This window comes from Taeniopygia guttata, chromosome 4, assembly GCF_048771995.1.
Source record: "Taeniopygia guttata chromosome 4, bTaeGut7.mat, whole genome shotgun sequence".
Taxonomy (NCBI): Eukaryota; Metazoa; Chordata; class Aves; order Passeriformes; family Estrildidae; genus Taeniopygia; species Taeniopygia guttata.
The window spans coordinates 3,091,975-3,111,586 of NC_133028.1; the positions used below are offsets into that span (position 1 = coordinate 3,091,975).

Genomic DNA, 19,612 nt, shown 5'->3' on the forward strand with positions numbered 1-19,612 from the left:
CTTTCTCTGCCCTCCTCCAAAGCCTGCTGGAATTTCTTGGAGGAGCAGCTCATGGTTTTGGGGAGCTGCTTGTCCCAGCCTCTTTGGAGTGCCAGGCTGAGGGTCTGTACTGATTTGACGCATTTGGCTGTGGAATTTTATTCCCTGCTCTGCCTAGGAAAAGTGGGAATTCAGGCAAGCTCTGTGATCTCATAAAAATAGTTAAAATGGCTGAAGGAAATACAAGTGCCCTGGAGGGAGGGCAGCCAGGAGCAGGCATGTGGCTTTGGGGACATTTTCCTCTGGTTGAAGTGCAGAGGGTGTTCCACACATGCTGAGTCTGGCAGGGGCGTTTCTGATTTGTGTTTTGGGGTGTCCCCCACTTCCCCAGCATTACTGTGAGAGTGTGAGAACCTGGCACAGGCTACCCAGAGAAAGCTGTGGCTGCCCCTGGATCCTTGGGGGTGTCCAAGGCCAGGTTGGATGTGGCTCGGATCAATTTGGTCTAATGGAAGATGTCCCTGCCCATGGCAGGGCAGTTGGAACAATACAATCCTCAATGTCCCTTCCGACCCAGCCCATTCTGTGATTCTCTGAGGGGTTTTGCATGTTCATTAGAGGTTATTTAATTTTTATTTTTTTTTGGCCAAAGGTCTGTTGCTTTAACAGGTGGCGAAATGGATGCTGGGGAGGAGCAGCAAGAATTTTCACTTGTGCATCTCTTTTTTTTTTTTTTTTAAGGAGGTGGATTTTGTGATTGGTTTTGTTAAAGCATTTTGAAATTGTCCAGGATAAAAAGTCATATTACAGATCACTAAATCCTGAGATCAGGGTCTTCCTTTGTCTCATAGGAGCTCCCTGGCCTCGCTCAGGTTTTTATTAGCAATCCCACCATCATGTCATCTCACCCCTTCAGAGGAAGCTGAGACAGCAAAGGCTGTGACACGCCCTGTCCTGAGCTGCAAAGAAAGATCCCCCCACAAAACAGCCAGCAGCCCATGATGGATGCAAAGCCTGATCAGGGATGTAGGGCTGGCATGATCAGTGGAAAATGTATCCCTGAATGAGCAGGGCTAAATTTGTCACCCTTCCAAGGGCACAGCCAGCTCGCTCCCCCTCGCTCACGCCCTGCCTGGCTTTGCCTGCAGCTGCTGCTGGGGCTCCAGCCTGTGCCTTCAGCTCTGCTTCCCCAGCTGGGTCTCTCTAACCCCGGTTATCTTGTCATCTGGATATCAAATTCTAGGGAATTCAAAGTGCCAGGGGTCTCCCTTCGGTTTCCAGTCTCTGAAACTGCATTTTAGCAAGGTGAGATCTCTCTCTGTGCTGAATTTTCCTGGAGTGAAAGGCAAAGCACCCCTGTACCTCCAGAGCTTTGCCTCACTAATTCATCTGGAAAGTCCTTAGGCTTTTTCCAGGCACTTATCCAATCTTTTTTGGCTGGCTTCTTCTACCTCAATACAAGCTTTGCTGCATTTTTGTTTGCAGTAGCCTGCATTTTTAATAGCTGTAGGGATGTCTCACAAGAGCTTTATGTGGTTATGAGGAAGCAGAGCAGTCAGACTGCTTGAAGACTGCTCAGCTCTTCATTTCTCCAGCAGAAAGTTCATTGGGAGAGACTATTGCCCTGCACTGGGGTCTGTCAGGATCTGTCATGAGCTTGTGACTGAGGTGACCTGAATTCTTCTCGTGGAAGGAGGGCAATGCCTTCAAGAAAGCTCTCCAGTCCTGCAGAGCATCCACCTGGATTCCCAACCATGCATTGCCAAGGGAAACACCATGAGGCAGGGCAGGACTTCTAGATTTATCCTTCTTAGGCTGTGTGCTGTGTGGGGCTGGCAGTGCTCAGGGTCATTGTCACTCCATTTGGTCAGTCTCCAAAAGGAAAGAGGCACCTGGGAGGTTTCCCCAGAGTGTGATGCCCACATCACGTATTTGTAATCTTCCCACCTTCCTCTCCACTCCTTTTAGGATAACTGGGAGAATCCTGGGGCTGGGAGAGGATTTTAGCTCTTTTAGCTTCTACCACATCTGCATGCTCTCAGGCAAATGACCAGAGGGACCTGTGAGGGTAATGTCTTCACCTTTGGGGCCTGTGTGTGTGATTAACTCCTCAGAAATTGTGAACAGTTTATCTCAGTTTATCTCAGAGTTGTTCCTCTGTCCCTGCTAAGTCCTCATTTCTCTTTCCAGAGAGGTGTTTAGAGCCGATTCCCAGGTATTAGTGAAAAGTGGGAAGTGGTGAGCTGGACAGCTTAAAAGCAGCCAAAAAATCACAGTCCATCACCAGCCTGATTTAGGAGAGGTGCCTGCTTTTACTTCAGCTTTTCAGCAAGGATGAGGTCCCTGAAGAGCTGCTTCCCAGGAACCCTCCCTGTAACAATCAGCTAATTAATGGCCTTGTTATCTGTCAGCTTTCTCCTGTGTGCTGCAACAGCTTCTGGGGGAGGGATGCAGCCAAAGAATGACAACGTTTCCATCCTCCTCACCCCCACCCCGTGCTGGGCTTCCTGCCATCCCCAATTAAGCTCCAGTGCCTTGCCTTGCAGTTATCATGGAAAGCAGGACCAAAGGGCCACCGAGAGTCACCGTTCCCTCCCTGCCTCTATTGCACTGGCAGATGTCTGGCCTGGGAACAGCACAGCCCTATCTCCATCAGGGCTTTTTACTGCACAGGGATTAAGTCACAGCAGTTTTTAAGCCAAGTGAGCAAAAGACAATGCTGGGCATCGTCACCGGTGCTGACAGGAAGGAGTGTGGATGGGGATGTGCTTTCCTGACCTCCTTCAGCGTGGAGAAACTTCTTTATTTAGCTTTGTTCTTCCTAAGAAACTGCCTTTTCCTGTGGTGGAGGAGCACGTAGGTAGTAAATAAACACGTGGAGGAGGAAGTCTGTAGGTAACAGAGGGGACATCCCTGCTGGAATCCACGTTCCCTGCACAGACCGTGGTTGTGGGGTGCCCCAAAGCTGTTCAGAAAGAAGACAGAAGATGGAAGGTGAAGTGAAACTGTTTTAGGACTGTGGACATTCAGTTAACTTGTTTTAATTTCTTAACCTTCAGCCCCTTCTGTCTTGCAGACCCAGGGAGCTGGGGTTGTTCACCATGGAGAAGAGAAGGCTCCAAGGAGACCTTCCAGCATCTTCCAGTGCCTAAAGGGGCTCCAGGAGAGCTGGAGTGGGATTTTGAACAAGGGATGGAGAGACAGGACAAGGGGAATGGCTTCCCAGTAAGAGAGAGCAGGGTTAGACGGGATGTTGGGGAAGGATTGTTCCATGTGAGGGTGGTGAGGCCCTGGAATGGATTTCCCAGGGAAGCTGTGGCTACCCCTGGATCCCTAGAAGTGTCCAAGGCCAGGTTGGATGGGGCTTGGAGCAACCTGGGATGGTGAAAGGTGTTTCTGCCCATGGCAGGGGGTGGGACTGGATGGGCGTTAAGGTCCCTTCCAACCCAAACCATTCCATGAATCTGTGAATTCCCTGGAGAATTGTGTATAAGCCTTCAGAAGGAGGGAAGGAAAACTGCATAGAATAGAATCTATCTTTTACTTCTATTTTTTCAGACAGGCTTCTAGGGCCACTTCTTCTGTCCCAGCTCACAGAAACTTTAGAGTGAGATAGGTTTAGGTCATCCTGCTGGGATGTGAGATTGCCAGTGGTAGGAGATGGGAGTTGATGCAGTCTGGTTTTGCTCTCTGCTTGTATCAGGTGTGTGATAATAGAAAAACAAAGGTTGTCTGGACTGTCTGTGGTGTAGCTCTCCTTGCTGGGCATGGAGCTCTGGTTTGGATGCAGGGAGATTTTGTAGGGTTAACTAGAAAATCAGCAGAATCTTTTGGGTCATTCTTGTTGTTACCTTTCCCCAGGAACTTTGAGGGAAAGTCCATTTCTATTCTCTCAGGAGCCCTGCTGTTGAAATGCTGAAACGATTTGAGGAGTATGGGTTTTCAGGTACTACAGTTGCCTGTTCCCAGTGACCCCAGGGATGGTCCCATAGGAATGACAGTGCTTTCCCCATCTGGGGATGGAAAGCCTGGATAATTCCAACTCCAGACAGCACAATTTTACTCCTGCTTCATTGAAAATCTGCCTTAAATGAGATGTCCTAGTGAAGCTTTTCTTACACAGGATGTGTTTGCTGCTCATATTCATTAAAACATACATTTTAAGCATCTTTTTCATTCATTTATTCTGACCATATATCTCTCAATGTAGGACCTGCTATTGTTTCTCCTTTTGCTTCTTGCCTACAACAGCTTTGCCTCCTGTTCTTCCTCGGATGGTTCAGCATCCCAAAGAATCAGAATATCCTGAGCTGGAAGTGACTTAGGAGCATCATCAAGTTCAGCTCCAGGGCCTGCAAAGGAAAACTGCCAACATCACACCTTGTGTCTAAGGGTGTTGTCCAAACGCTTTTTGAGCTTGAAAAGCAAGGAAATAACAGGAGAAATAAATCCTGATGGGATTAAATTTACCTGCTGTCTGATCAATGGGATGGCACCTCCAGGAAAGGCTTTCCTTGATGGTTACAGCACAGAGAATTTGTGCCTTCCTGCTCTGCTCCCTGTGGGGCAGTGAAGAATATAATGGTTAACAAAACCATAGTCAGGCTCACTTCTCCTGTGGGCCAAGTGGTGGCTGGGTTTTAGCAGGGCTTTGCTTGTCCTGTGAGTTTGTTATCTGCTTTCAGAGCTCAATCAGCTTATGAAAGCTGAGCTGATTGTGCTGACGCAAGGTCTGTGCAGCCCGAACCTGCTGCAAGTGCTTGTGGCCTCAGAAACCCAGAGACTTGAGGACCAGGGGATGCTGGAACTGCCAAAGTTTCCTTTGCTGGAAGCCTTTGTTTCATACAGGACGTTGGGCCCCACCTTTCTTGTCTGAGAATCTCCTTGGAATGGCCGTGTCCCAGGCAGTGTCTGCAATTCTCTTCTATCTTTACCAGTCCCACTCATTTTCCTTGTGATTGTTTCTTCTCTGTTTTTATAGTTTATTTCACCCCCCTTTTTTTTTTCTCATCCTTTCACTTATTTTCTTCAATTTCCTCCTCATCCCTTACTTGTCAACTCACCTTCCTCCATTTGCTCACAGACCTCCTCTCTCTCACTCACTCCTACCACTGCAAAGTGTTTCTCCTCCTCCCTTTCCTCTTCTTCCCTCTATTTTGCCTCCTCAAATTCACTTTATTCTTAAAACTTGAGATAAAATCAAGCTCTTGGGGAAAATTGGAGTGGGAAGAGCATAAACCATAGTGGATTAGCCCTATCAGCAGGGAATGGAAAGCTCCAGGAGCTTTTTGAAGGCAAGGTTGCCACAGTTTTTACCAGCTTTGTACCAGATATTTACTGTGGACTTCAAATTCTTGACATATCCAAATCATCTGTCTCCAAACCATCTTTGACAGGAAAAACACCCCAAGCAGGGATATCCCCTGTGCTTGTAAGAGTATTGTTCACCCTGTGGCATGATGTGAATGAAAAGGGGACACATTCTGGACAAACAAATCATTAATGGGATATGCTTCATTTCTGAGAGGCATCTTTTGAAAGCTTTCCTGTGTTAAAAGATTCCTCTTGAGTTTTTTTTTATTTTATTTTTTTTTTTATTTTCCATAGAAAGGAAGAGCCATGATGCAATTGCAGGCTCTTCTGACAATATGTAGATAGAAATACAAGGTTTTTCCAGGCAGCCACAAGCAGAGGGCTGAGGTGGATGATGTTTCCTTGCCTTTATGTAGCTTGTATGGAAAACTGGGGTTAAAAAACACCAGGAATATCTTCAAAGAAGAACAATTTGTTACAAGGGATTTTTACTCTGGTTCCTGGTAAGGGGCTCTACAGATGTCACTGTTTTCCATGGATTTCTACCTGTCCTGTGCTCAAGTAAAATGTGTGTGCATACAGAATTCCTCTGCTGTTTGTCACTTCCTGATTTCATGGGATGTTGGAATCCAAAACGCAGGGAATTCTCAGAAATTTAGGCCTATAAGCCAAAGCTTAGAATTAAACAGAGGATTTGATCTGAGATCTTGGAGAAGGCTTCCAAACTTAAATACTAGAAATGAGAATGTGGATTTATAATTTAAAGCAGAAACATGTTAAGCTAAAAAGAAGAAAGTTTAGAGTTTTAGAATTTAAGATATAGAAAAAATAAAAGTAGTTACAAAGGTAAGTAAGAAGTTTAGAATACAGTAGGATAGGTTTATGTATCATAATATAATTGACTAAGAAAGCTTACACTGTAGCATAAGTCCATAAAACAAAATATTCAAGGATTGAGTAAAAACCATAAATATCCTCATTAACAGTGTTTTATTAATCAATAAATCCTTAAAAGGTCTTAAAACTAGAGGTCTTGTGACCTTCTAAACCATGCAGTAAAGATGTGAGCCAAGCTCACCTTTCCTGTTGATGTAGAAGATAAGAAAAATAAATCACATAATCTAAAAAACTCCAAAATCTATTCTCTAACTCATTCAAAATTCCTTCAGAAATCCCCATAAATGGGACAAGAGACAAACAGCTGTGAAACTGAATTCACCCACTCTGGTGGATTCCTTCTAAATAATGGAGAGGGTGGAAGGGCTGCTCTCAAACCTGGGACACGGAGGTGGGAGAAGAGCCGGTGCTTTTTATCAACGTGGGTTGTGCTGGGAGGAGGAGCTCTGGGTTGGGACAGGTGAAGGAGCATCCTGCTGGGGATCCCATCCTTGTGTCCTGTCTCTGGCAGGTCTATAACCTGACTCAGGAGTTCTTCCAACGAGGTAAACCAGTCAATGCCGAGAGCCAGAACAGCGTGGGCGTTTTCACGCGGGACGTCGTGCGCAAACGCGTCAAGGCCGACCCGGACGACACGGAGGCCGTCAAGAGGCTGAAACTGGCCATGATCCAGCAGTACCTGAAGGTTGGTGTGCACATCACTGGGCTGTTTTGTTTGGGTTTAAACTAGGAGCAAACAAATCCTCAACCTCAGGCACCTGGCTGAGCCCTGCCCAGTCCTGGAAATTGCTTTTTGTGCTCTCTTGCAGTTTGTGTTGCTGTTGACAACTTTCCCTCCTGATGCAGATCCAAAGACAGTGGATCTGCAAGGAATAATGCCTTTACTTTTTTTTCCTTTCCTTACCTTAAAACCCCAGTTGTCTTAATAGAAGAGGCTTTCCTAGACCTTGTTAGTTTTTCTGGTGTGATTTAGATTTTTTTTGCCACCTAAAGCTACTCTATTTTCAGGTTCTTTTAGTAATGTCTTATCTTGTGACTTACACCTGCACCCCCTGATCCTGCTTGAGTGTTTTTTACCGCTCAGAGATCAAAAGAAATGTAACTTTGATGCTAGTAATTTGCTGAAGAAATCCCCAGAAAGCATTTTGAAGGTAAAGCAATAAAATCCAAGATAGATTGCATAAAACCAGCTTTCCACACAGCTTCCATGGTTCTTTTTATCTCCTTGGTGCCTTGGCTAAATGAGTTCTCTGTGAGATGAGGCACTGCATTAAGTACTCCACCAGTAAAGTGTGTCAGTCATTTTTATTTCACTTAGAATGACTTAAAAGCTTCTGACATGAGGCAGGAGAGACAAGCAGCACTTTGTCATGTGTTCACTGTTTTCAGGTGGGAAGCTAAACCAAAGAGGAATAAAGATCTAAAGAGTCTCACGGGAGATTTGAGATAAAGCTGAAGTTTGAACCCTGGTATCCTGAGCCTGATACCTCAGCATCCTCACCCAAAGCCTTTTATCACGGGGTGTCTCCACAGCTGCTACCTAAAGCTCAGTTATTTATTATGTAGCATCCATGCAGACAGGGTTAAGTCATTGGATACAGCTCAGCTCGGGGCTTCCTGGTGGTTTTTCCTGTGCTTGCTCCAGGCTGCCACGTCCAGAGCTGTTTCTGCAAGTCTTGCAAATCCCTTCTCATGCAAATACCTGAGAACAACAAAGCTTCCCATACTTAAGACTATCAGATGACAGAGTGGGGATTAACCTGTCTTGGGTTAGAGTCTTGGTAGTTGCTTGTTTTTCCCCCCTGGCATTTTGCCTTCGTGGTTGAAAGAGTCAAACAGCCATCAGTGTTTAACTTCATCACGAGGAGAGGAATGTCCTGCTGGAGCATCCAGGCAGGATGAGGATCCTGCTGTGTGCCACGAGTTTTGTGCTGTGTGACCCTGGGGGAGGTCTGGGAAGTGCTTGGGTAGGGTGGAACTACAGCACAGTGCCCACTGGAGTCATCAGGCAGTGCCCAGGACAGGGCAGGCACCTTTGGTCCCTGCAGGCACAGGAGCAGCCTGGGAGCTGCTGGTACATCCCTGACTCCTTCTCTTTGTCCCAGCACGGAGATTCCTGCCCTGCACCAGGCTGCTCCACAGGGAGGCTGTCTAGGCTTGTCAGGCTTCCAGACACCGTCATTAAAGTGTGGAAAGGTCTGGAAAACAGGTCAAAGGACAAGGCAAGGAATTGTAATATTCCTTAAAATGCTTAGAGAATTACAGTGTGCAAGCGATTGTGACTCCGGTGATGTGAAGATTTTAGGATCAGCGTGTCCCATGTATCAGGATTATCATTAGAAGCTTATCACAAGACAGGCCAAACATCCTGCCTTTGTTCCAGGGATTGTTGGGAGCTACAGCTATGCTTAATACTCCTACAAACATTAACCAACAGGTTAATGGATCTAAAGCTTTGGTTATCACATCAAACACACGTGGCTCACATCTTGGCATTTCCCTTTCCCGTCTCCTTCAGTTCCTCCTGTGCAGGGTCCTCTCACCTCTGGCAGATTGTTAGCTGGCTGATTGCTGACTGTTTGACAGCATGCTGAAAGCTGCAGACAGCAGAAAGAGCTGCCAGAAGTTTTTCTGTGGCTCCTCGTGGGAATGTTTATTAGCATTGAAATGAGCATCTGATCAACACAGCTCCAGGTTCTGCTGTAGGAACACCAGGCAGCAGGTCCCTGGCCACTGCAGGGGGTTTTAAAGGATAGAAAACAGAACTTTAACCCAGAATTGTGCAGAAGCAAAGACATAATGGAATTATAGGTTCACAGAAAGGTTTGGGCTGGAAGGGACTTGAAGGATGATCCAGTTCCATCCCCTGCCATGGGCAGGGCACCTTCCACTGGCCCAGGCTGCTCCAAGTCCCACCCAACCTGGCTTTGAAAACACTCCCAGGGCTGTGGCTCCCAGCTTCTCTGGGCAAGTTGTGCAGGGCCTTACCACCCTCACAAGGAAGAACTGATTCCTCATATCTAATTTAATTTGACTATCAGTTTAAAGTCATAATTTTTTCTCCTGTCACTCCATGGCCTTGTCCAAAGTCCCTCTGCAGCTCTTTCGTAGCACCTTTAGCTACTGAAAGGTGTCAGGAGGTCTTGCCAGAGCTTTCTCTTCTCCAGCTGGACAGCCCCAGCTCTCAGGTTGTCTTCAGATCAAAGGGGCACCAGCCCTCTGGTCTCTGAACTCTGGATGATGCAGCTCCAACTCTTTACCATGACAAAATGGTTTCTCCAGTTGCAAGAAAGGCTGAGGATTGATTTTTATCAGATCCTATGGCCAAGCACTTCTTTACTAGCAAAACTACTCTGGTTTCAGAGTGGAATTCAGCTCTCTCATCTCGTGCAGCTCGTCTGTGCCCTTGCAGAGCTGTGCTGTGGCTAAAGGAGTTGCTCTGTGGCAATGTTGCTTTTGTGTTGCTTTTCCTTAGGTAGAGAGTTGTGAGAGCAGCTCCCACAGCATGGATGAAGTCTCGCTGAGTGAATTTGGGGAATGGACCGAAATCCCTGGGGCTCATCACGTCATTCCTTGTGGTTTCATTAAAATCGTGGAGATTCTGGCCCGCTCCATTCCCAAGTCTGTCATTCAGCTCCGCAAGCCGGTCAAGTGCATCCACTGGAACCAGTCGGTCAGCAAGGAGATTGAGAGGGTGGCTGACCACAACAGTGACCTCCCTGAGGAGAACAAGGGCTCCAATGTCTTCGTAGAGTGCGAGGACTGTGAGTTCATCCCAGCTGACCACGTCATTGTGACCGTGTCCCTGGGAGTCTTGAAGAAGCGCCACGAGAGCCTGTTCCACCCCCGCCTGCCTGAGGAGAAGGTGATGGCCATTGAGAAACTGGGAATCAATACCACTGACAAGATCTTCCTGGAGTTTGAAGAACCTTTCTGGAGCTCTGAGTGCAACAGCATCCAGTTTGTCTGGGAGGATGAGGCGGAGAGCGAGAGCCTGACTTATCCTGAGGAGCTGTGGTACAAGAAGATCTGCAGCTTTGATGTGCTGTACCCACCCGAGAGGTACGGCCACGTCCTCAGTGGCTGGATCTGTGGAGAAGAGGCTTTGATTATGGAGAAGTGTGATGATGAAACTGTGGCAGAAACCTGCACCGAAATGCTACGTAAATTTACAGGTCAGCAGTGCCCTGGTGGGAGAGGGAGCGTGGGGCTGGGGAATCAAATAACCACGAGGAAGGAAATGCTTTAAAGTCATTTTTAGTTCTTTGGCATTCTGTGTCCCTTTGAATGTGCGTGTGCTTCCAGCATAGCTCCTGCTTGGGTGTGCCTGGGAGCTATTTATACAGAGGGGCTGATAAACCGGCTCAGGAAGTGATGGGCAGAAGTGCTGGAGGATTCCACATCCTCTGCTTTATTGAATCACAAATAACTCTTCAGCAGCTGGAGCTGTCAGGCTCTGAGGGCTGATCTCAGCTGTGGAGAGCAGCACAGCCCCTTCAGAAATTGGACTTGTTTAGATCAGCTGAGGTGTGGCTGAATCACACCCCTGACTTCCATTCAGTATCAGATCGATGGAAATAATCTCAAAGACCCAAATTTCAAAAAATTCATTGATCTTGGGAGTTCCCATTTTCTGGGTGCATGACTGAAACCTTCCTGGATTTCACAGATATCATGTTTTGTGATCACACATCACTTTAAGGGCAGCAGTTAGACCGAGGCAAATCTTAGATGTATTACACTGAGAAAATCCAAATGAAATCACTTAAAGCAATAATACTTGGATGCAGGGCTTTAGCTTGTCCACAGTCACTTCTCTAGGAGTCACACACCTTCCCAGGAAAAGGGATTTTTGTATCTGAGAGTCCTTGACATCCTCTGATGGGAGACACTGTGCAAGTGCAGGTGTAAGGCTGTAACACTGAAAGAAATAGTGGTGGACTTAAAATTTTGAAATAAGGGTTTTGAATTCATACAGAACTACAAGCAGTTATAAGAGGAGCATCCTCCAAGATTAGATGTAGTTTATGCTATTTTAGAGATGCTTCTGTGATCAAATGATTTATAATTTCTTCCTGCTAGCTGGTGTTAGCCCAGTCTCAGCACTCAGTGGGTTTCCAACCTTACCTCCTGTCCGTGGAGCTCCAGCTAACTGGAGAAATTTGCCTTCACAAGCTTTCCCCTGTCCTTACTGACCATTTGCTAACAACATGGAGATCCAGAGTCACAGAATCACAGAATATCCTCAGTTGGAAGGGAACCATCAGGATCATGGTGTCCAGCTGCTGGCCCTGCTCAGGACACTCCAACAATCCCTTTGTGCCTCAGAGCATTGTCCAAATGCTTCCTGAGCTAAGTCAGGCTTGGTGCTGTGACCATTCCTTGGGGAGCCTGTTCCAGCACCTCTGGGTGAAGAACCTTTTTTCCTGAAAGGGCCCTGGAATCTGAGGACTTCCTGCATAACTGACTACAGCCAAAAGAGCTTTTACCACTCTCTGCAGGAGCTGTAGGGTAGAGACTCTGGATTGAAAAGCTCTGATTTAGTACCCAAGCCTGCATCCTTGTTTCAGCTGTGTCTCCTGAGCTGTTGGTGTTCAGGGGTGTTGGGTGTCCCCATGTCCTGTGTCACACCAGTCCCCATGTGCCATCTTTTCCCTGACCCCAGCAGGGAACTGCTGCTCTACACAAGCTTAGCAGGAGGCTCTTCTCTCACAGGCCAAGTTGTTGCAGTGCTAAATGTACAACTTTGTTTGTTGCAGCTTTTCTTGCTTAAGGCCTATTAAAAAAAAAAAAAAAAAAAATCACACTTCAGTTCATCCAGTGGGAATTTGGCTCTTTGTGTCTGTTGTAGTTTGGCATGTGGGAGTTTGCTCTCCATCTTTCTTCTTGAGCTTTTTCACAGTTACTGTTTATGTGTGTTGGATGTTTTTCTCCTCCCAGCATGGAAATATGTGGCTCTGGGCCCTGGGTCTGTGCTGCAGTTGCTGTTCCAGCTGATGCTGCACCTGGTCACTGTCCATCAGGCTCTTCCACACAGCCAATCCCAGGTTATCTCTCCTTGGAGAATTCCAGACTGGATTTACCAAGGCCTTGCCCTGCAATGAGCATTTTGTGCATCAGCTGAGAAGTGGCCTTGCAGCTGCTCAAAACTGTGAGAGGAAAACCTGTTCTTGGAGCACCCATTACCCAGCATGGCCTGTTCCATGTTCTGCCCCCAATCCCCTTGTTGGTAGAAAACCTTTTCACAGCTCTTGCAGGATTCCCTGGCTGAGGGAGCTGGGTTTATCCTGTTTTCCTTGCTCCTGTTTCCCCTAGAGGTTCCCAGAAGGAGCAATACCTCAGGGCTGACCTGGGCCAGGTGCCAGGCTGGCTGAAATAACAGAATTGTGCTCAGCTCTCCTTGCACCTCCCTTCTTCCCTGCTGATCTGTTCCAGGGGGAGTGTGAGAAGGGATTAGACCATGATACACCTACAGCCTGTTCTGAGCAAGGCTGCACTCCTCTGGTCCAGTTAGCACCACCAAACCCAGCTTTGAAAGCCTTTCCCACCACTCAAGTTCACACAGGTCAGCTAATCAAATTAGGAAAGTAGTCCTGCCAGGATCCTGACCTCTGTGGAAAGCCTGGATCTTCCATAAGATAGCTCAGATCTCCCACACCTTACCTGGTGCTCTGTGGCATCTTCTGAAACAGCTTTTCTCTACTGAGTATAGAAGGAGCCTTCTATTCAGTAATGAAGCAGATAATTTCAGCCTTTTAATGTTCTCTCTGCCTTTTGTGGCTTTCATGTTCTGGGTATGAAATGCCCCACGCTCTTATTCTTCTGAGAAAGAATTCTTGCATTTCCAGCTAGGTTCCCATCTCTCACTGTGTTTTCCCAGTCTGTGGCTCGTGGTGACCTTTCCTTTGGCTTCAGAGTATGTTATACCAGTTTTAAGTTAAATCCATTCTTTCAGGCTCACACTGAGAATCTCTCTGAGAACTGACCTTAAATTTTCCTCTCAGGTCGGCATTGGGGATTATCTGGCTTTGCTGTGAAAAGCTCTGAGGATTGTTCTAACCCAAGAACCATCAGCAATTACTGCTTTTCACAACTAGATGGTGAAAAGCAGTGTCCTCCAAATCTGATTAAATGGAATACCTCAGAGCAGTTAGGAGCCTTGCTCTGCCTTCTTCGTTGGATAAGCTCCCAGAGTAGGAAGCCAGAGGCTTCCTGGTGAAAGCATCACTGGAGCCTGGCAGGCTGCAGCTGGAGATGCCCTGAGTTTTCCTCCCTGTCCTCCAGCTAATTCTCTGGAGGGGAACAGATCTGTTCTAGGTTCTGCATCACATCTCCTAGTCCCATGTGGGTGTCTGGGGTAGCCATTCACATGGTTGTAGTCACTGGTGTGGGGGCAGTACCACAGGTCTCCCTTGGTGCAATCTTACATTCTGCTCTCAGGTAGGCAAATAAATTTGGGTGCCTAATTTTAGATTGGTGAGTTGATTTTATGGTAATTCAGTCAGCTCCATAACCAATAAACCTCTGTATCCACACCTCCCAGGAGCTGAAGAAAAACGGGATTGTGTGAGGCACAGGGAGTCGTCTTCCATAGCTTCAAAAGTGGAAATCTGTGGCATGAAGATATGTGCCTTCCTGTTTTACTGAAGGCAAACATCCTTTCTTTAGCCATTTAATCTCTCTTTGGATGGTGGAAACTGAGAAGTTTCCACATCTATGTTGTTACTTTTATCTGTAGACAAAGGCTGTTTACCCTGTTTAAAAGCAGAATGAGAAAGTCCAGTGAAGCATGTTCCTTGAAAAACTGTGGCTCTCAGTCTTTGTAGTTTCTATCTTCAAGCAACAGCTCAGAATCAGAGCTTGTGCTACGTGCTCCTGTCTGACCTCCAGCCAAAACCCCCCTCTGAGTCTCCTGATTTTCCTCTTAGAAACAGCTGCTTGCATGAAAAGGTGCAGAATTGCAGAGTGCAGGGGCACAGTTACTGCACAGCGGACCCTTGGGTCTTGCTAACGTGGCCTGGTGTGCTGGAGACTCCAGAAGGAGCTCATGGGAGTGGATGTGGATATGGAAACATGCACCAGGTGTGCAGAGACTCCTTTTATTTGAAACCCCTCGTGTGCTGTTTTTGTGCAGTGCAGTGGGATGGGTGGCTGCCTTGGCCCTGCTTGGGGAGTGTTCTCTGGGGTGTGTTCTCCTGGGCTTTCCCACAGCCCTCAAAAATAAAACCCAATAACTTATTTCCTTGTCACATCTGAGAGCTCCCAGTTCTCAGACTCCCTTGGGCTTTCCACTTCCAGGCATTTCTGCTTTGAAGAGTCTTGCAGGAACATGTTTTAGAGGCCTTTGTTATGCAAAGCTGTTATTCCTGAAACAACATGGCTTTGTAGGATGTGTTTTGTTTGTGGGATATATTTATTTGCTAGTCTGTGCCATATTTTGATCTGGGGCCTGGTTTTAAAGTGTTCACAGAGTACTCTGGGCAGGTCATCCTCTGCTTTGTTCCAGCCCCTTATTCCATAGCTCTGGCTGACAGGATACTCCTGAAAGCAGAAGCTGAACCAGGACCTACTCTTGATTTTAAGGAATTGAAGGCACAGCTAAATAATTGTTTATGAAAGCTAAATAATGCAGTGCCTGACCAGTGTTTACATTTGGGTGTCTCCCTCTAAACTGGGATGAAGAAAAGTGGGGGAATTCGGGTTGTCTCATGGCAGGCTGAACATCTTGAGTTGTCACAGAGCCAAGGTTTGAAGCAGGCATAGGGTGTGAACATCTCAAAACTCCTACTTTTTGTGCTGGCACTCTTCTGGAATCACAGAATTACTTAAGTTGGAAAAACTCCTTAAGATTGTTGATCCAAACCATTCCCCCAGCACAGCCAAGGCCACCACTGCCACATGTCCCCATATGCCACATCCACATGGCTTTTAAATCCCTCTGGGGGTGGTGACTCCACGCCTGTCCTGGGCAGCCTTGCAAGGGCTGGACAGCCCTTTCCATGAAGAATGGTTTGGGTTGGAAGGGACCTTTATGATCATCCAGTCCCATTCCCCTTGCTGTGTAAGATTTACACTCAACCCAAGCAGCTGAACCTTGCCTGGATATCTGATGTTCCCTCAAGGATGGATCTTGCCTCCTGCAGAGGGAATTTCTCTTCACTGGAATTCTCCATGTCCCCTTGTTCCTCTCCTGCCATGCCAGATATGATCACGGGACTCCAACGAAAGCAATGACACTGAGATGGTCCAAAACCAGCCTAGCACGAGGATCTCCAAAGTGTCACTCTCCCTGCTTGTACCTGAGGCTCTTGTGCCACCAGCTGGTGGGCTGCAGTCCTGGATCTCGTCTTCTCCATCATCTTTGGGATGGGGACAGGCTGATGACCCTGTTGTGGGTGCATTCTTCACCTCCGAGTCCTACATCCTCTTAGCACTAGAAATCCTACTTCCAGTCTCAAAAGCCTCCTTGCCACGCCTTGTGCATTAAATAAATAGAGTCTCCTGGGTTTTAGCTTCATCTGGGGGGCAACTATGTGGGAAGGTGTTGGAATGAGTTAATAGAGGTTTTGAGAACTTTCTGACAGGTTTTTCAGTGCCCCCACATAACAAAGATTTGCCTTCTTTCCTCTTTGGAGGCACATCTCTCTCACAAGGTTACCTAAACATCCAGTTTAGACTTAAACCAATTAAATAATTGGTGCCCAGTGCTAAATTTTAGTGAGATCAATCACATGCTTGATTACCACCAGACCCTCACTGCAAATGTGACCAGAAGATGCTTTGTATTTCCAAACCAGACCGTGCCCAAGGCTCCCTGAAGCTCGCCAGTCTTTTAGGAACCTAAACATGTTAATGGTCCTTTCCAAAACAAATCACAGAATCATTTAGGTAGGAAAAGACCTCCAAGGTCATGGAGTCCAACCTGTGACCAATTCCTCACCTTTTCAAGCAGGCCAGGGCACTTAGTGCCTCATCAAGTTGTTCCTTGGACAGCTCCAAGTGTTGTTCCTTGGACACCACCCAGGTGGGACTCTCCCACCTCCCTGGAAAATGGAGCAGCTGAGATGAAAAGGGAGGCAATTTCTGTTATAGAAAGAGTTAAAACTCAATAATGAAAGAGAAACCTGCTAGGATGGATGCTGAATAAATAAGATGGAATCCCTGTCACCCACACCTTGCTCAGGCACTGCCCTCTTCCCTTTTGGACACGGTCTGACTTTTTGCCTTCCGCTTTCCACCCAGGGAATCCAAACATTCCGAAACCTCGCCGGATCCTGCGGTCCTCCTGGGGCAGCAATCCCTACTTCCGTGGATCCTACTCCTACACCCAGGTTGGGTCTAGTGGGGCTGACGTCGAGAAACTGGCAAAGCCACTGCCTTATGCTGAGAGCTCCAAAACTCCTGTGAGTATGGCCCAGATGGGGCCTGGGGCAGTAAAACTGGCAGGACACTGGCAGCAGCTTTTTGGGGAGGGAGGTTGAAAGAGAAAATCCCTGTTTTGGCCTTCAGTAGTGTGTTTCCCCCTGTTTTTTTGCTCTTTTTTTGGGTACAAGTGATGCCTCTATGTACAAATGATGTATGTAGGATTTTACCTCTTTAACGTTTGGAATGCCAACTTCTCAGGGATTTCCACATCTCTCCCTGAATTTATCAAGAGCTGCTCATGTGTGTGTGTTCATTTAATGACCATCAGCTCTATTGTCCAGTTCAGAATCCCTCAGGAAAGCACGTGCTAATTTGTTTTAAATATTATTATTTTGTGACCCTGCTAATGTCTAGATCTGAATGTGTCAGGGGTGCATATTAGGAAATCTTTCTGTGCTGGCAGTGCAGGATGAGGGAGGCCCAGTCCTTGGCAGGGGACGATGAGTTTTATCCCCAGGCACTGCTGTGGCTTTCTGAATTTAGCAAGGAGAGCTGGAGCACACATGGAGGTGGTTACAGAGCTCACATTAAGCCAAACTCACCCCATCACTCAGGGTTATGTGTCCATCCAAAGGCTGATGAAAATGCAGCCTTCAAGCAGCTACCCAGTCAGTGTCCTCCAACACAGCCTGGCCCTGAAATAATTTTCTTCAGCGCAGAAATCTACTGAAGAAAACCTAGTAGGAGCTTTAGGAATCTCTCTGTATAGTTCCCAGGGAAATCCTCCCAGAAATTCCTGCCTCAAATCCGAGTTGCAGTTCTAGCAAGCACCTCACTATTGATGTAAGAGATACAATGCTGTGTCTCACCCTGTGGGTTTTGAGACATGGCTGTTACTCTTCTGAAAGGTTTGAGACATGGCTGTTACTATTCTGAAAGGTTTGAGACATGGCTGTTACTATTCTGAAGTTGCTGTCCAGAAGAAGAATTCCCTTAATGCCTAAAAGGCTGAAGTGTAATTTAGAGGAGCAAAGGGAGGAGATGCAGGTTTGTTCAGGTGTTTGGAACTGGCATTTTGTGGTGCATCTTGTGGGGCTTTTGAGAACCAGCACTCCAAAACAGATGAAAACCTCTGGATCCCTAGAAGTGCCCCAGCCAAGGTTGGAGAGGCTTGGAGCAAGCTGGGCTAGAGGAAATGTCCTTGCCCATGGCAGGGGGTAGAACTGGATGATCTTTCAGGTCCTTTCCAACCCAACCCATCCTTTGTGGGAGGGCACAGAAAGTTTGTCTCCTTTTAGCCTCCCAGCTGCAAGCTGTGCTGATGTGTGCCCCTTTGCTGTGCCCTGCAGCCCATGCAGGTGATGTTTTCGGGGGAGGCCACTCACAGGAAGTATTACTCCACCACCCACGGTGCTGTGCTCTCGGGGCAGAGGGAGGCTGCTCGGCTCATTGAGATGTACCAGGACCTGCTGCAGTGCCCAGCCTGAGGGAGCCCTGCCTGGCCACCACCACCACCTCCCAAATCCTCCTGCAGGTGTGTGGAAGGCTTCTGTTTTATTTCAGTTTGCAGTAGAACAGCTTTTTATCTTTTCTATTAAAAAAAATAAAAAATAAAAAGCCCCTAATTGTTAAAAATGTTAGTCATCAATAGCTTCATTTCCACGTGCTGTATTGTTAACAGGGAAGGGGTGCTCCTTTTGGTCTGGTAAACTGTTTCTCTGTCATTTTAATTCTAATTTCACTTTTGGTGCCTATCATGTTGGTTTTATTTCTTTTTTCTTTCTGTATTGTAAGTGCCTTCTATACTAAAATAAATGTTGTAATAAAAAGACTGAGTGCTGTGGTACTTCCTGGACACTTCACTTGGTAGCTTCCAACTCTTTTATTTAATATTACAAAAATAGGATTTTTTCTCATCCTATGAAATTTAGAGTAGAAGGAAAACAGGTTGAAAATAGGTCAGAAACACATTACACAAATGGTGTTTGTGTGGAGATTTCCTCTGCCAGCAATACAATCCTGACCAAAAAGGGTCTGGTTAGGGCAGAGCTGGCAGCACTGTGGTCAGTGTGGTCACTGCCCCAGGGCTGCCAGAGCTCATGGAGTGTTTGGACAACGCTCTCAGCACAGGGTGGGATTCTTGGGATGCCCTGTGTAGGATCAGGAGTGGGATTTGATGGTTCTTGTGGGTCCCTCCCAGCTCAGGGTATTGTTTTGTTGCCTTATGCTTTGATTGTGTGTCCTCCAGTGTAACAGGAGCACTCCCCCCATCCAATTTCTTCAGGCAGCCCCTGGACTGTGCAGATGTGTGTCACTAAGTCCAGATGTTAGTGACTCCCAAGAGTTTGTCTGCATCATGTGGAAATTGCCTTCAGGAATGAGAAAAAGCTATTTTTTAAAATTTTTTTTAAACTTCCTCAGAGAGATAAATCATGCTCTTCTTTAAAGTGAAGTGAACACAATGTAGCCATCAGCATAGTTTAAAGATATCTAAACAGTTTCCAAAAATAAAAGTTTTCAGGGTGAAGACCATGGGCATTTAGCCGCTGCTTTATCTCCCTGCATTCCATTTCTCCATCTGCCTGGCTGCTGGCCAGAGCTGCATGTGAGGAGTGAGGGATGTGTCTGCTCTGGCATCTGCTGCCCCATGTGAAGCCTCCCTTCCCTCTCTGTGTGTGTGGGGTGGGAGTTGTGTTGATAAATGAGTTACACAGGGGAGGAAAAGGGACAGAGAGAGGGAAAAATCTCCCTCCAGAGGGTGAGCCAGTGCATCCCAAAATAAATGTCTGCAGAGGAGGCACCAGCTCTGGTTCTCTCCAAGCTCAGCTGAGCTGTGCTGCTGTGGTGTGGAGGTGGGATGCCTTCCTGGCTGGGAAGGATGGTGGTTTGTTGAATTTATTGCTGTTTTTCTCCCATTTTATCTCTTTCCATGCTGTTACTGAGTTGGAGAAGGAGTTGGGCTGCCGGAGGAGAGTGTAGCACACTTGATTGAAGAGAAATAAAAACTCTGTAAAACAACTTCAATCACTCAGAGCTCAGCCTCAAGGAGCCAGAGCTG

The 19,612-nt window shown here is 46.9% G+C and overlaps 1 protein-coding gene across 1 annotated transcript in view; it reads left to right on the plus strand.

Annotated features, from left to right (window-relative positions):
* Positions 1-18,383, plus strand: part of SMOX (spermine oxidase) — a 52,347-nt gene extending 33,964 nt beyond the window's left edge. The window contains exons 4-7 of the mRNA XM_002189265.7: positions 6,701-6,874; positions 9,665-10,364; positions 16,432-16,592; positions 17,904-18,383. Of these exons, the coding sequence (XP_002189301.2) occupies positions 6,701-6,874; positions 9,665-10,364; positions 16,432-16,592; positions 17,904-18,041 (1,173 nt within the window). The 3' untranslated portion in view covers positions 18,042-18,383. The remainder of the gene's footprint in view (positions 1-6,700; positions 6,875-9,664; positions 10,365-16,431; positions 16,593-17,903) is intronic.
* The last annotated feature ends 1,229 nt before the right edge of the window (positions 18,384-19,612 follow it).